The following is a 12,512-nucleotide window of genomic DNA, read 5'->3' on the forward strand; positions in this document are numbered from 1 at the left end:
CGGCATTCACCTAGAAATCAGTTGCAAGGCGCAAACAGGGTCAATGATGGAACACGAACTTTTCGAGGACGACCCCCCAACCCCCCCTCCCCCTTTCCACATCAACGCCATGTATATTGCAACTCGGGGCTCAGTCCCGTGTTAGGGGATTCGTTCCTGATGGTCAGTGTACCTGCGCCTACCTTCCATCTACGCTACCTAGGTGCTTCCTGTCCTTGGCCTTGGACCGCCTGTCTTTCGTGTATCTTCTCCTGTGCCAGTTTTGCATCATTGTATTTTTAATATTGTCTCTATTATTACAGACTAAAGTGTCTAGTAAAAGATGAGAAACCACATGGAAACCACTTAGAGGGAGGAAAGAGCTATTATGTGGATAATGCCATCTTGCTCTCGCCGCGAGCCACTAAAGCTTACAGCGACGGCATAGCTTTTCCTGTTTTATTGCGTTCCATTTTGATCTACTATGGCTACGGCGCACGTGCGCAATATTTCCAAAAATTCATGGTTTACAACATAACAACTCCTGCATGCTCACGAAGCGAATACTAAGGCGATTACATGCTGAGATATCAAAACCAACTGTATTAGGAAATCAGGAAGAAAAACGGAACAGAAACAGACAGAGCTTGGTGAAATATGCGCCTTTATATTGCATAGTTTCGAGTGGGCGGAGCTTCGCGAGAGAAGGCAGCCTATGCGCCAGCAAAGTCGAGCCCGTGCATTTAGCTACCGAGTGCTTCAAAGCCGGCCAACTTTGATCGACAGGAGCGTTGCAAATCGCGACAGTGTAGTAGATAAAGGAAATTTGCTGAAATGTTGCCGAAATATAAAATGAATTTAAATTTAAATGTTTTCATTTTTATTCCATAATACGACAAAAAAGAGAAGAATCAGGCGCAAAGAATCAGGTGGTTGAATTACAGAGTAGCGACGAAAAAAATCAACATTGCGCTTAGCCATTGTGAAAATAGGAGGACCCAGGTTTGACATTCCGCCGAGTCAGACTTTTGTGAGAAAAAAAACTAGAAATTTGGAACTAGTTCTAAAAGAAGAAGATGATAATTTCCACTAGTCTAAAAAGGGTTTTAATAGAATTTACTTGTCAAAAAAGCTCCGATTCTGTGCACACTGTTATGTCTGCAAGATTGCAAATAATTTGTGACATGATAACCAAGAAAAAAATTCTAGGTAGCCTTTCACAGACGAAGGTTTGCCCTGCAAAACAGTAATATCACTGTTTTTTTTACAAACTCCTTTTTTTTGAAATTTAGATGGGAAAAACAGCGAAGCTTCAGTAGTGGCCTGCTATAACTTCTGATAGAGGAATTTTTCGCCTACAATATATTGAGAGGTGCAATAAGTTACTTCGAGATATCGGACTTTGTTCAGGATCATACACTTTTCGGCAGTCGAGCAAAAATGGGAATTGTTGGAAGCTTTCCTATTCCAGAAAAGCGGGCGGACTTTCAATAAATCACCGACGTATTCGTATAGAGGGACTTAGAAAACCCCATATGTAGAATTTCGTTTTTTGAGCCTCCCAAAATTCAAATGGGAAAACTCAGACAGGTCGAAAAATTTTTAATTTCGTCCCGTCCGAATTTCGAAAAGACGAGGAGCTGAAAAAAAGGTGTTGTGACCGTCTTGTAGTGCAAAACTTCCTCTATACTTAAATATTTCTCTAGGGTCTTTCATCACGAAGTTATTTGCGATCTAACAAACCTAACAATGTGCACAGAATCTGAGCTTTTTTTCTGATAATTAATTCTTAGTAAATTCACTTCTAAACTGCCGAAAACTACGTACAGTTATAATCTTTCACCTTTGAAGAGTGGTTTTAAGTTTCTAACTCTTTTGCAAACTTTGACTCAGTTAGCTGTCGAAGCTGCGTGGTCCCATTGTCATTTTGTCAACACATTGTGCCTTGTAAAAACGAAATGTTGATGTTCCATGCTACTGCCCTACGACTGGAACTTAATTGAGTGTTATTACTTAATACAACATAATATGTTAGGAGGATAAATACACCGACTTGATCGTCGGCTGACCCCGCAAGCCACTGTATACGATAACAGGCGTTCCAAAAACTCGACGATTACAAACAGCAGTAAAAATAGCGGTGGCGGATCCAAAGAGGATTGATACGCCAGTGATTTTAACCCCTTAAAATTTTATCCTGGTTGTCCTCCATTCACTACTGCCCACCGCACACTCCTTTACGATCCCGTTCCCCTGCGACCCCCTCCCTTTACGACCCCTCAATCACATCAGACGCTTGATTGTCACCCAACAACCCTTCTCCCCACCTCCCTTTCGATGGGAAAATGCACACCCTTGACTCTGCTGTACCCACGATGGTCAGTTATGTCTCGTCAAAAAAGTTCAAGTAAAACCAATGAATAAGCTCCTGAGGGAACCAGAGCGTGTACAAGGGTGCTCATTCTAGCCTACCTCGCGGGAACGTGCTTTTTTAGGACGACTGGGGGAATTGGGCGTGGTCACGCTTGTTCTCGTAATCTACGCCTGTAACCCTATCTTTTCGTGAAGAGATCTCAACATTGCCAATTTTATGGCATGCTCCTTTAACTTTCCATAAGCGGCAGCATAGAGTTTTCAACGTGATAGGATAGTTCCGAATGCTGATTGCTAAAATGTCCCCGGTGGACACGATGCAATGTAAAGATTTTCACATTGAGGTTCTCAGCAACAAATTTACTATTGCTTCTCTAGTTACCATGGTGGATGAAGATTTAATGGTGAGAACGTCATATAATAGGATTCTCACCCTCTGTAGCAGAAGAATAACCTGTCAACTCACAACACAATGTGCTGTAGGGGGCCAACCTTTCTGTATAAAACTTTGGCGAAGTTCTACTAAGTTCTGCTATTTCTTGTCTACGTGTTACTGCACATCCATATTTTCTGGTGTTTTTAAATGAATATAAATACGAGGCGAAAAGTAATCTAGGCGATAGTCAGAAGAGATTGAGGAGAATGATAAGATTTTAGCGCCAATGATAGCTAGTGGGAGAGTAGGCTCGAGAAGTATTTCTTCAAAATCATCAAATTCCAACCAATCTTTTCAGTACTTATTTCTAAGAAAATCGAGGAAATGAGTTGTTTAAAAATAAACGATCCCAAGAATTGGAGGATCAAATCAATCCAACAAAAAAAAAAAGATTTAGCGCAGAACATCAACACATTTCTGGGACCAAGAAAGTAACTTCCTCTCTTCAGTAAAATTTTATCGACATAGATTTTGAAACTTATGAATTAGACGACTGCGTCCAGAAACAAATGGTTTTATTACCACGCGTGAAAGAAAAAAAATGTACTTATAAAAGAACAGAAATAAAGAAGCGGATATGTATAGAGTGGTGGCAAATAGAGGAAGGTATGATAAAAGTGATCAAGTCATTTGTTAGAATTACTAAAATGTCTCTTTACGAAGGGGCGTAATTCTAAAAGAATTTCCAAAAAGTGATTATTTTGCAATCAAGAGCAGTCGTGTGTGCACATCTATAGAATTTTGGTAGCATATTTATCTAACATGACAGAAGTACTGGATACTTATGAGTTTCTCGAAAACCGCAGCATGCATAAAAATCAAGGGAAGAATGACTTGGCACTGCTTACAATTTTTTAGCACTTGAAAACGCGCTAAAACAGTGCGCTGTCAGTTGTCATTTATCGATTGGAGTCGTTCTAGTATTTCTATGCTTTTGTAATCGATTTTTAAAGTGCACAACAGTAACAAAGCAATGCTCAGAAGGACCGAATTCAGGTCCGGTTTTCTTAGATTCGCGCTTTCTTCGCGAACGTTGAACAAAAAGTCCGAGAAGGTGTCTTGCAAAGCAGCAAAATCCCCAGACCGGATTCGAACCCGTCTAGCGAATATACGCGTGATCTCATAAGCGAGATGCTTACCAGAACACCACGTATACTCTGATAAAGATAACTTTATGATTATCACTATCAACGATGGGAACCAGCTCGAACATGTTTTTCTTGTTAGAAGACCGCCACATGAAAAACCCCGGTCCAACTGTAGCAGATGGGTCCATCGCCCCATCTCGAGCACAGAAACTTTTGGACGGCTCAAGTAAAAAGCCTAATTGAGGAACTAGTACAGAAAGCAACAGATTTCATTGATGGTGTGCCACAAAAAAAGTTTCTCACTTTCAGCACAAGAGGCACGCAGGAAAACATCTCTGATCCTAAAGTGTAGGTACACGTGGCATTCACTTAGTTCCGGGAGCATGTGATTGGTAATGCTGTACTCTCACATTGTACTAATACATCATAGAAAAACATTGTGATCGCGGACGTTTACTTAGGCTGCTCGATGAAAGTTGAGGAAGGAAGAGCGGAAGTTCGACAATGTAGAAAAACTGCGTCTCTGGAGCTTCTGAACTGGCATGTTGCCGTTGTTCAAACATATTCCTGGTGCACAAAACAAAACGATCCTCAAATTCAAAGAAAATGGCAGTTAAAATGAGAATATCGAATTGAGTCGAGAGTTACCAATTCTGCACTCCCCGCGAGATTGAACTAATTAGGCCAGTTCTCGTTTCGAGTGTCTCTAAAAACGCTTTTCCTTCTACATTATCTATGGCTGGTTATTTGAAATTGCCCAGCATATTAAAGTTTCTATATGATTTTTTAATGCATAGCAATCAGTGAAGTCAGCTAGCCGGTTTACAGTGAGGTTGTGAGTTCTGCATATTTGGGGACATAATTTTTCCTGGACATCTTATTCAAAGTTGTAATGTTGTGATGCCCCTACCGTTCAAGAAGTGCATCCTTACATGAGCCTTAATCAATAGATGTAGTTTCATCAAGAGTTCTTGCCACTAGATCACAAAAGAGAGGAAAGAATTATGTAATCAAAAAGCTAACTTTTTTTGTAAGGGAATAACTCGACTTTCTCATACAGAACTGAGATATCGGATAAAGAAGCACCTTCTAGCATTTGTTGATTGCAGGGGAAGAGAAGGGAAGAATTTTTTTCCAACCTTTCCACATTTTTCGCAAATGATTTATGGCAAAGTCGGAGCACTGTTTGATCTGCTTGAAGAACAATTCCTGTTTAGCTAGTTCTTGTACTTAGTACCTCTCTGAGACTTCTCTATGACACAAACATTTCACTCAACTTAAATATTTTCTAATTTAGTTTAGCACTGATATAATGACAGGTCTGATATCTGATATTACATTTCGTCAATTACCGCACTTGAGGGCTGAACCTCACTGAACATCATCCGACACTGTAAGGTTTCATCCTGGATAGGCGGATGTTTCTCGAAAGAAAAAAATTAACGTGTCAGACGATAAGTGTCGCTATCACCACCACTATAATTATCACTATCTGTACTCGTTTATTTATCTTTCTTGTCAAGGTAAGAGAATTTCATTTGTTCACTTTCATTCCACAACGACACTTATCGGGATGTTGCGTGCTTCTCGCGTGCTGACTCGGCCCAAGTCTCTAGAACGGCTCGGTCAGGTGATTCTCCAATGACTTACTTTAGAAAATTAGTAATGAAGTCATGTATGGCCCTAAGATGCATTCTCTTCCATATTCTTCTATCTGGCTCTAAAATTCTGTGTTATGTTTGATAAGTTTGAACGTCCGGCTAGTGCTTTAATTCAGTCTATTCTCTAGTCCAATCTGCCGGAATTCCAGACTTCTTGTTGTGCTTGCTTTGCACGTCAGCACTCTTCAAACCTCAGAGTGTGGACACTTTCTGTGGCTCTATATTTGTTCCTTATTTTCTGTAATTCTGCCACAGAATTGAAGTCGTTTTTTCCTAACAACGCTTATTTTTGCTCCTTTTTTCCCAAAAAATAAAAAAGCTGATTTTGTAGTTTTCCCGCTAAATGTTTCAGTACTATATCTGAAGATTATTTAATCGCATCATTACCTCTATGTTCTCTCGATTCTCCAACTAATAACGCATAATACTGTGATAACACGAAAAAACGTCAATGACATCATCATATTTCTATTTCTCAAGAAAGGATCTGACCAAGGCATAAGGAGAACGTAGCGTATAAACGAATAGACATACGGAAGCGTATAATGGGGAAAAGTCAACGTTTGCTGTAGTCACGGCTATGAAACGACTTGTAACATGTCACTTAATTTACGCCAAATTTGCTTGGAACTGTGGCACGGAACTGCCGCAATAACCGCACTGATTTACGCCGTCGCACCAGTCCCATACATCTTAGTGCTTTGTCTCGCCAGCGCAGAAATTCATATTTCGCAGATCCTCAGAAATTCGCCATCGAACCGATTTTGCTTAGTATCCAACACCAACCATTTTACCGCTTTCTGAAGCTGGCACCCGAATTCTGGGTTCGGACCAGCAATTCCGTAGGACCTTCTTCACCAACTTTTCCAGTTTTCTGGAGTCTATGCTAAGATTCGACGCAGGGAACCTTTTTATCTTGCATTACTGCCTCCTAGCATCAGTACACGGACTCTGTGCAACGGAAACTCAAGACAAAAAGTTAAAGCTAGAGTTGAACCGGCTTTACTGCATAAACTATTTTCGTGACGAATGCAGAAAACACACCCACTCTCACAGGGTAACCCCATTTTTATACCACATAATTATTTTCAACTAGAGCCACAAATTGGATCTCTAGCTCAACGTGCGACTGCTAGGTAAACGATGAACTGCACCGCTGGTCTCTCCTGACTCTATCTATTTGAATATCTGCGCGCGCAGCTTGGTGTCAGTTAAGTGTGCAATGGAGATCAACATACTAAAGGTGTTTACGGGGAAAACCTCGTATGTGTATGCGTAAACAGTGGAATCTGGCCTATCTTATACGTCTACGCTTGATAAGTGCGCTTTGTTCCATTCGATAACAGGGTGTACGTGGTGGTCTGGTAAGTGTGTCGCTTATGAGATCACGCGTATATTCGCCGCGCAAGTTCGACGCCTGTCCACGGTTTTTGGTTTTGCACAGTTGACCTACACTAAATGCTGTGAGGATGCTGCTGCTCACTTAAGTACAAGTGTGATGTCCAACTCTCCAAACGATGATCTTGGACAATGGTTTCCCGAAACGTTTGGACCTCGAAGGAAGAAAATTCGCTTCCAAAAAAAGTACGTGCTATCAGAGTGCTCCGCACTTACAGATCTTTTTCAGTTATCTGACGGTAATTTTGCAAGTTTTTGATTGCATGAGCTGCCTTTCTGCAATGTAGCGGCCCTGCTTATTTCGGGTGCACTAACATGAGAAAGGCATTGTCGAATGATTCAAATATTCATATTAATGATTGAAGTTGTCATATAAAGTAACAGTATAGTACGAACTTCATCATCAGTATTCCAGAAGAGGTCCTAATATTCCACTAATACGAAAATAAATAGAAATATGACACTGCTGTGATAATGTGTAAGTAAGCAGACTCGATATTCAGAATTTGCCATCAGTTGCTGCATCAAGTAAAGGACTAGACAATTTTTATGCACGCTGCTATTAGTATTAGCGATATTCAGCACTCACCATTCAAATATTCATAGGATCAGGAATGTTGTTAAAATAACATAATTTGGTTAAGATGGTGATCACCATATGAATGTTTGGGCTGAAATAAAGCAATAATACCGATTGTTCATAAATTACTAGAGACTGTTGATTCCGCCGCGCAAGAAGCTGACCACTCAAACTTTGCTTCTATATATGTAGACAAAGAGAATAAAATGAAAAAAGAAAGAAAAATGGAAAAATCTCCCTTCCCACGTTAGTCAATGTCTGAAGACTTAGAACGGGGATACAAAACATCAAAACATGTCGAATTTCCAAATTGACTTCTACTTTTAGCCGATTTCTTGTAGTCAGGTGACGGTTACGAACACCTGAAAATAACTCATGGTAGCGTAAGCAGGACCAAGAATGACGCTTGCTGGTTCGAATTGTGCGTAAATAAGCTATTGGATTACTCGAACCGGTTCTCATTCATTATGACACATTACAAAAATCCTTAATTGTTTTCGTAGTGTAATTAAGCAATGGCTTCAGGCTGTTGCTAGATCAACCAGTCGAGGACCAATTAAAGGTGCGTCACACTTCTTCATGCTTCATCATTGAAATTATTACCGCAGACAATCTCTCCGGCATACTTGCTTGAGCAATCGACGATCGACAAATGACCGAGTTAACTTGCTGCGTATGATTCCTCGCTCAGCTTCAAAATACAGAAAAAACTGCAGACCGCTTCAGAATATTGAGATCGCAACCAAAAATGAAGGCAAAATGATAGCTGTGAACATTTGCCATAACGAGAGCTGTGAGCAAATTTCCACTCATATAAGTATACAATCTTGAGGTATTTACCGAATAGGAGAACGTGAAAAGAGGTGCAGCATAGTTATTGTTGGTAATTTTTCTCCTGCAATAACCATATTACTTGCTGAGAAAGTGGGAAGACAAAAATCCACAATTTCTTTAGTCCTATTACTCACTTTATTTGTTTGTCATCATGATTGGAGCTTTACATGGAGCAAACGGTGGGAAGTGACAGGTACTAATAGCATCCGCGCTTTCGGTGGACGACCACGTAACGTCCCAACCAAATAAAGCTTTTTCTACTTACAGATACGACAAAATGGTACCAGATTCGTTTAGGAATATGAAAATGCTGGCTTGACATTTTGACTGGTCACCAAAGCTCTGCTAATTCTGAACACTATTGCTGACATCCTTCTTCCGCAACCATATAAATTAACGTCTCTGAACAACAGATTCGTCAAGTCGAGATTGCTGGCAACAGTTTCTTTTCACACGAAGATGCAGCTCCAGAACGCCAAAAATATTAGAATTCCGATGAAAGCACAAAATTTTCAAATCGAGAAAACAACATTGCTTTTCTTCTGGAATTTGGAAAACAAAACAAATATGAAAACAAAACAAACTTGGAAAACTTTTACTTCACTTTAAAACTTTACTTTTAGTTCCACAGATGTTCATAGGATTCCATTAAAAAACGTTAAGTTAACGTTCATAGATGTTAAGTCAACTTTTCAAAAAAAAAACAAGGTACTCTAATGGTACTAGTTTCGAAGATGTCTATATTTTCATGTCATGTTCATCAGTCACATTTTCATAGCTTCTTTATGCTGGGCTCTTGTTATCTAAGCCTCATATCAGTTAGTTACGTCTAGGTCTGCTACTTTAGGTAGCAGACCAAGTAGTCGCAAGAAAAAAGCAGAGGAGTAAATAATGAACGAAGAAAAGCTATAAGAAAAGGCGAATTTACATTTTATTTCGTCTTCTTACGAAACGAGGAATAGGATATCGGTGAATTCGTGTAGTTGTACTGGATTCAGTGTGACCGTCACATCTATTGGCCTTAGCTCAGTATGTGTATGTTGGTAAACAATTCACAGCACTTCCGGACGCAGCGTCGATAACAGTCTTCTAATATTACCACTTTACGTATTGCAGCTATGAATTGGGCATTAAAACATTACAAAGAATATAATACCGGTAAGCTTTCAGAAACAAGAACCGCCTTTACTGACATACCAGCCCAACTTACACCTTCAACAAGAGAAGCGATGGCAGCAGCTAAGGAAGCCTGTGAGCCTGAATATCATTGCAAAAAACATTCTGACCACACTTAGGGACACTTTCACTAATACTGCCACTTTTGGAAGTGATCGTTGTGGAGTAAGAAATGATATCTTAATCCCATTTTCGGATCTCTCTTTGCTGAGATCACCAAAAATTAACCTTTTTCAGCTCGATAGTGTCTAAGAGCATTTTGATTGTAATTAATTTTATTTTAATTTTATCATGCGTTTATTTCAACATCACAAAACGTAAAGCGCTAATTGTCCCCTACAAATCTAGAGCTGTAAAACTTAGAATTTTAAAGACCCTCAATTTACCATACACTAACATCAATTTCATCAACCATATAGTAAAGCGGACACCTCCGTAAATTTTGGAGACCTCTGGTTCCCGGATTCGGAAAGAATGTTCATCCTCGTTTCGGTCATATTTGAAAACTATCCTTATTCAGGTCCAGATACAGGGTCCAGATGTGGAAAAACCTTAAAATGGATATTTCCATCCGTACCATTTTAAAATTTTTGAAACGACTGTGGTAGACTCAGTCAATAGGTTCATCTTCTTTGAGAACTCACTATCATACCGCTAATTATTGACAGTGATTGTGAGTTCAACACATTGAAAATATAAACACAAGTGGCATGTACTTGAGAAAGTTAAGAAGTTGTAAACGAAATTCGAAAACACAGTACATTAGAAAACAGAGAAGAAGAACAGGTACATTAGAAATGCAATGTTATTCCTCCGACATTGTTTTTGTTCAGCAAAAGTAGCAGCAACTGTGACAAGATCCGAGCAACAAAAACCAGGTGAACCAATCTACGTGATCCTTATTGAAGAAAAACATTTATTAGTTGATTATTAGTTGATAATAGAATTATAGAAATTTTATCAACTGGAGTCAATGAAGCAAATGACGCTGAAGAGCAAATGAAAGAAGATGATAAAAACTAGAATTACAGCAATGGATTGCCTGAAATAAACTTCTTAGATTAGAAGTCTCGACTCCACGAGAACCAAGTACCCAGGACAAATGGGTGCTCCTGCGACATGGCGTGGACCACAGCATCGATGATAAGTCGCATGTCCTTGCAAGATACGAGACCACTACAAAATCTCAATAACCCTCAGCTGCTGCACATACATACACACAATGCAAGCTAGTGCGTTTTGAAATCCAAAGATCGCGGGAACGCATCCATTCGATATCTTCTGTAAATTATGGAGACGGTTTTTTGGCATGAACATGAATTACCACACTTTATGTAGTGGGGTCAAAACACCAAGAAGCAACGTACAGTTGCGTAAGCGGCTGCGCTCGATGTGGTGCGGTGGAGCGTAGCGGTTAGGGTCGAGGGAGGACCCTTCCCAGCACCATTCTTCCCTGTAGTTTGCGACGGTCGCACCTCTCACCTTCCAACCGCTTCCTCCGCCTTGAACACAACCGTAACTACACCGTGCTTCACGTCGTTTTGACCGTATCATACTTTGGTTCAGAGAAAATAGATAATGCTGACAACTTTGATGTAGTCGGACCAAAATGTTTGGAATTCGGTGCAGTCGGTGATAGGGGTTGAAATCTAGGGAATCCTCGCTAGCTCCACTCATTGCTGCAGTTCAAGTGAAGCTAGTAATCGTCCCTCCTCGACCCATCCGCTAGTTTCACCGTGCTGTTTCGAGAGGCAGCCGCATAGGTTCAGGTCGTTTCGTCCCGACTGGACATGAATCTTGATCTGGTGGATATTTCGCCCGAGTTCATCATTGGAGAGGCCAGGAGATGGCTGAAAAAAGAGCTAATTTCTGCTTTACCATGGTTTCCCCACATGAGAATTGATCTAAGGCAAGCAGATAATTCCCTCTGTTTCGTGCCTGGATCAAATTTTTGCTCAAAGGAGCCGGAGATCAGTGTCACTGCCGAAGAGTCGCACTAATGAGGCGTCAAATGGAAAGCACCTCTTGTTGCGAACATGTGATCGATCTCTAAAAGGACCACGACGTTGAGCGGTTCTGCTGTCCACTGACGATGCTCTTTCTTTTCGAGAAAATAATTCTCATGTAAGAGGCGCGGCAGAGATTAAAGGCATCACTCCACGAATCTGAGGTGGTACGGATTTCAGGTGGAGTATTCTTTTGAGGGATAGTAGATTATAGAGAGAAGGAAGATTCTGTCCATTTTTTCCTAATTGCCGTAAAAAACGGCCCGGAAGTTACGGCTTCAGGCGTTCTGGTGCAGTATTTTCTACAGAGAGTTCGACTGGAGTGCACCAGGGTTGTGCGGCGCCGCATAGGAAGAAATGGACGTAATCACCCTCCTCTCCATAATCTACTATCCCTTATAAGAATGCTCCACCTGAAATCTGCACCACCTCAGATTCATGGGGTGACGCCTTTAATTCGAGATGAATGTCGTTCCCTCACCTAAATCTTGAGCTCTCGTTTTCTTATCATTCAATTTTTCTGGTCTAAGCCATTAAAATTTCGGAATTTTCGTGATTTTGAAGTTTGTTTTACTACAAACATAATTACACTTCAACATGAAATCTACTATTAGTTCGCTGCTCTTTGTTCATGGGAATTAACTGAACTATTTTCAGTCGAAGAGTTGTGCAAAATGTTAAAACAGACACCCTCTCCACTACGAGAGCATGGAGTTATTTGCAAGAGCGATTAACGAGGGGGAAATTAAGGAAGATGCGCTAACCGATTAGTGAAATAAGCAGCGCACAAAACGTCTTTTTTTGTTTGAACAACAATGCTCTAGCAGCCTCAAACTCTCTCCTAACAACAAAGGGTTACCTGTGCAAAAAACTATCTCTGAATGGCATTTTTTGTCTCTCTCTTTCGAAGCCTCGATTTAGCCTTGCTTAACTCCTCCCAGAGAGGTAAGCAGCTGTTATCTTTTTTCAACTGAATTGTTA

The 12,512-nt window shown here is 40.4% G+C and overlaps 1 protein-coding gene across 1 annotated transcript; it reads left to right on the forward strand.

The window, feature by feature from the left end:
* Positions 1–5,449: 5,449 nt before the first annotated feature.
* On the forward strand, positions 5,450–10,548 carry RB195_021007 (uncharacterized protein; the record flags this gene model as incomplete). The annotated part of the gene is made up of 5 exons (XM_064189619.1): positions 5,450–5,506; positions 8,041–8,077; positions 9,520–9,600; positions 10,359–10,403; positions 10,478–10,548. The coding sequence occupies 5 exons, from the start codon at positions 5,450–5,452 to the stop codon at positions 10,546–10,548; spliced, it is 291 nt and encodes a 96-aa protein (XP_064045500.1).
* Positions 10,549–12,512: the final 1,964 nt, after the last annotated feature.

This window comes from Necator americanus, chromosome II (genome assembly GCF_031761385.1).
Source record: "Necator americanus strain Aroian chromosome II, whole genome shotgun sequence".
Lineage (NCBI taxonomy): Eukaryota > Metazoa > Nematoda > Chromadorea > Rhabditida > Ancylostomatidae > Necator > Necator americanus.